At 42.9% G+C, this 2,500-nt stretch overlaps 1 protein-coding gene across 1 annotated transcript in view; it reads left to right on the top strand.

Annotated features, from left to right (window-relative positions):
* Window positions 1-1,833: 1,833 nt before the first annotated feature.
* The window catches only part of LOC139657509 (threonylcarbamoyladenosine tRNA methylthiotransferase-like), a gene marked incomplete at its 5' end in the record, with an annotated part of 15,563 nt that continues 14,896 nt past the window's right edge, over window positions 1,834-2,500 (top strand). The window contains one exon of the mRNA XM_071535385.1: window positions 1,834-1,998. Coding sequence (XP_071391486.1) covers window positions 1,834-1,998 — 165 coding nt within the window. The remainder of the gene's footprint in view (window positions 1,999-2,500) is intronic.

Below are 2,500 nucleotides of genomic sequence, written 5' to 3' on the forward strand. Positions count from 1 at the left end.
GGAGCTAAGACTCGTTCCTGCCATCGCAGCCAGAGAGAGAGAGAGAGAGACAGAGTCAGAGAGAGGGAGAGAGGGAGAGAGAGAGAGAGAGACACACACGTCACCGCGGGCACATCAACTTTCCGCTCGGTTCGAAAAAGTGTTTTTGAAAGGCGCCGCATTTGCATGTGATCTTTATTTACAGTGGTAACTCATTAAGAACAAATTCCCCCTCACAATAAGCCATAATTATAACACGTTGTTTTCCTCTTTCTTCCCGCCGCGATCCGCCGAGTTTCTGCAGTTGCCATGGCGAAACCGCGCAAACCGCCAAATCCCACCGGTTTATCTCGCAGCTGTCGCCGTCGCTTTTCTGACCTTGAGGGCTTCCCTAAATGGAACTGAAAACAGTCGGCGCAGCGGTGAATGAGTTTTTCCCTCTTTCTCTTTTATTATTATTTTAATTTAAGCAGGCAGGGACTAGCTAAATAACAATGTGGAGGAGCGTCGGGGAAAACACAGTTTTCAGCGGCGGTTAATTGAAAATGTAATTGACAGATGTGGAGATACATGCGGCGGGTTTGATGGACGGTAATAGAGGTCTGCACTTCTTTCTTGGTGCGGTCTTTTATGTATTAGAAAGTGCATGGAGACACGTGAGTTGTCTGTCTCTGTTGGTTTCTCCATCTCTGTGTTTCTCTCTCTCTCTCTCTCCCTCTCTCTCTCTCTGTCTCTCTCACATGCACACAGATAATAAATAAGGGCTTCCTATCTTTCTCTTGCATACCAACCCCGCAAACAAAGTGAGCCTCTGCCACTCATTATTTGCTGGTTTGATTCCCACTATGATGAAATCCTCGTAGCTAGATACTAGGGACGGGACGATATATCGAAATTCAATATATCACGATACAAAAATGGGACGATACGTATCGCGGGGCAGAAAAATGAATGGTGATATTATCTCCATTTTATTCTGCTGTAGTAATCACAAATGAGATGCTTGACCATCACAATTTCACAAGCTCTCCATCAAGGAACAGAACTTTTGCACACCTGTAGATGGACAGGACATCTGTCTACTTCACTTGCCATTAGAAAAGATTTATTGGGAACAACGTTTTGGTACACAGACCTTCATCAGGTTATTTTACAGGACAAAAGGAGAAACCATCTTAAATAGGTTGGTTGACCCACGTGGACCAATCAGGTCACACTACAGACTGACATCACTCATTGAGTAAAGCATCATACATAATCACATCATGGCACCATAGGCCGACAATATAAATAGACAGAAATATACAAAATGCACATTATACGTAGTTTAAAATGCACATATTCATAATAAAGAAAAGCTACCATACCAAGATAAATATTAACAATATTTTCAATATCTGGTTGGAACTTGAAAAAACTGTCTCCTAGAATCTGTCCCTAGACAAGAAAAAGAGAGGAGACGGGATTAGAAAAGAAAAAAATACGTATATATATATATGAAGAAGCAAATGAAGACGAAATTCAGCAAAAACAAAAGCCATAGCTTATTAAAAAAAAGTGGTTCCTTCAAAATGAGTCCAATAGACCATATGTCAGAAACATCACAGAAAAAACACTAACCCGTTGCTTCAGCTTCCTGGTAGTGTCAGTCTGTAGTGTGACCTGATTGGTCCACGTGGGTCAACCAACCTATTTAAGACGGTCTCTCCTTTTGTCTTGTAAAATAACCCGAGGAAGGTCTGTGTACCGAAACGTTGTTCCCAATAAATCTTTTCTAATTGCAAGTGAAGTAGACAGTGTTCTACTACTAGCTCTCCATCCACACTGAGCCAACATTTCCCTCCTGGCCGGCAGGTGCTGGTGCCCAAGAGGTCAGAGTTCAGAGGGAAGATGATCCAGGTGGAGGTCTACGAGGCGGGGAAACACTTCCTGAAAGGCCAGCCGGTCGGCGACAGCGAGCCCTTCACCCCCTCCATCGCCACGCCACTGCAGAAGGGAGAGGTGTCCGGCCTGACGCAGGTACACACACACACACACACACACACACACACACACAGGTACATGCATGCACGTGGATGCACACAGAGTCACAGTTGTTCACTTCATTGCTCCAGCACTGCAGATAGGAGAGGTGTCAGAATGAATGCATGGATACACACACACACACTCATACACACACACACACACACACACAGAATTAATAATCATAGTAAACTTAGCTTATATAAAACGTATCTAATTAAACAGACATTACAAAGTGACTCGCATAAAAGCAAATGGAAGTTGCACAACATATGGAATAAAAATACATCAAAACAAAGGATCAGATGAATAAAAAACGTCAGAAATGTATAAGAAGAACAAGATAAATCATTACAAAAAAGCAAGTCTGTAGAAAAGTCTATAAGCAACATTGACATGAACTGCCTACATAGTGTGTGTGTGTGTGTGTGTATATGTGTGTGTGTGTGTGTCAAAGGACAGACTGTACATCTCTCTAGCTCTCGCTCTGTCCCCTCCT

This window comes from Centroberyx affinis, unplaced genomic scaffold (genome assembly GCF_046629955.1).
Source record: "Centroberyx affinis isolate AG114_WGS23_722 - 3 ecotype Tasmania unplaced genomic scaffold, CSIRO-AGI_Caff_v1 ptg002695l_1, whole genome shotgun sequence".
In the NCBI taxonomy this organism is placed as follows: Eukaryota; Metazoa; Chordata; class Actinopteri; order Beryciformes; family Berycidae; genus Centroberyx; species Centroberyx affinis.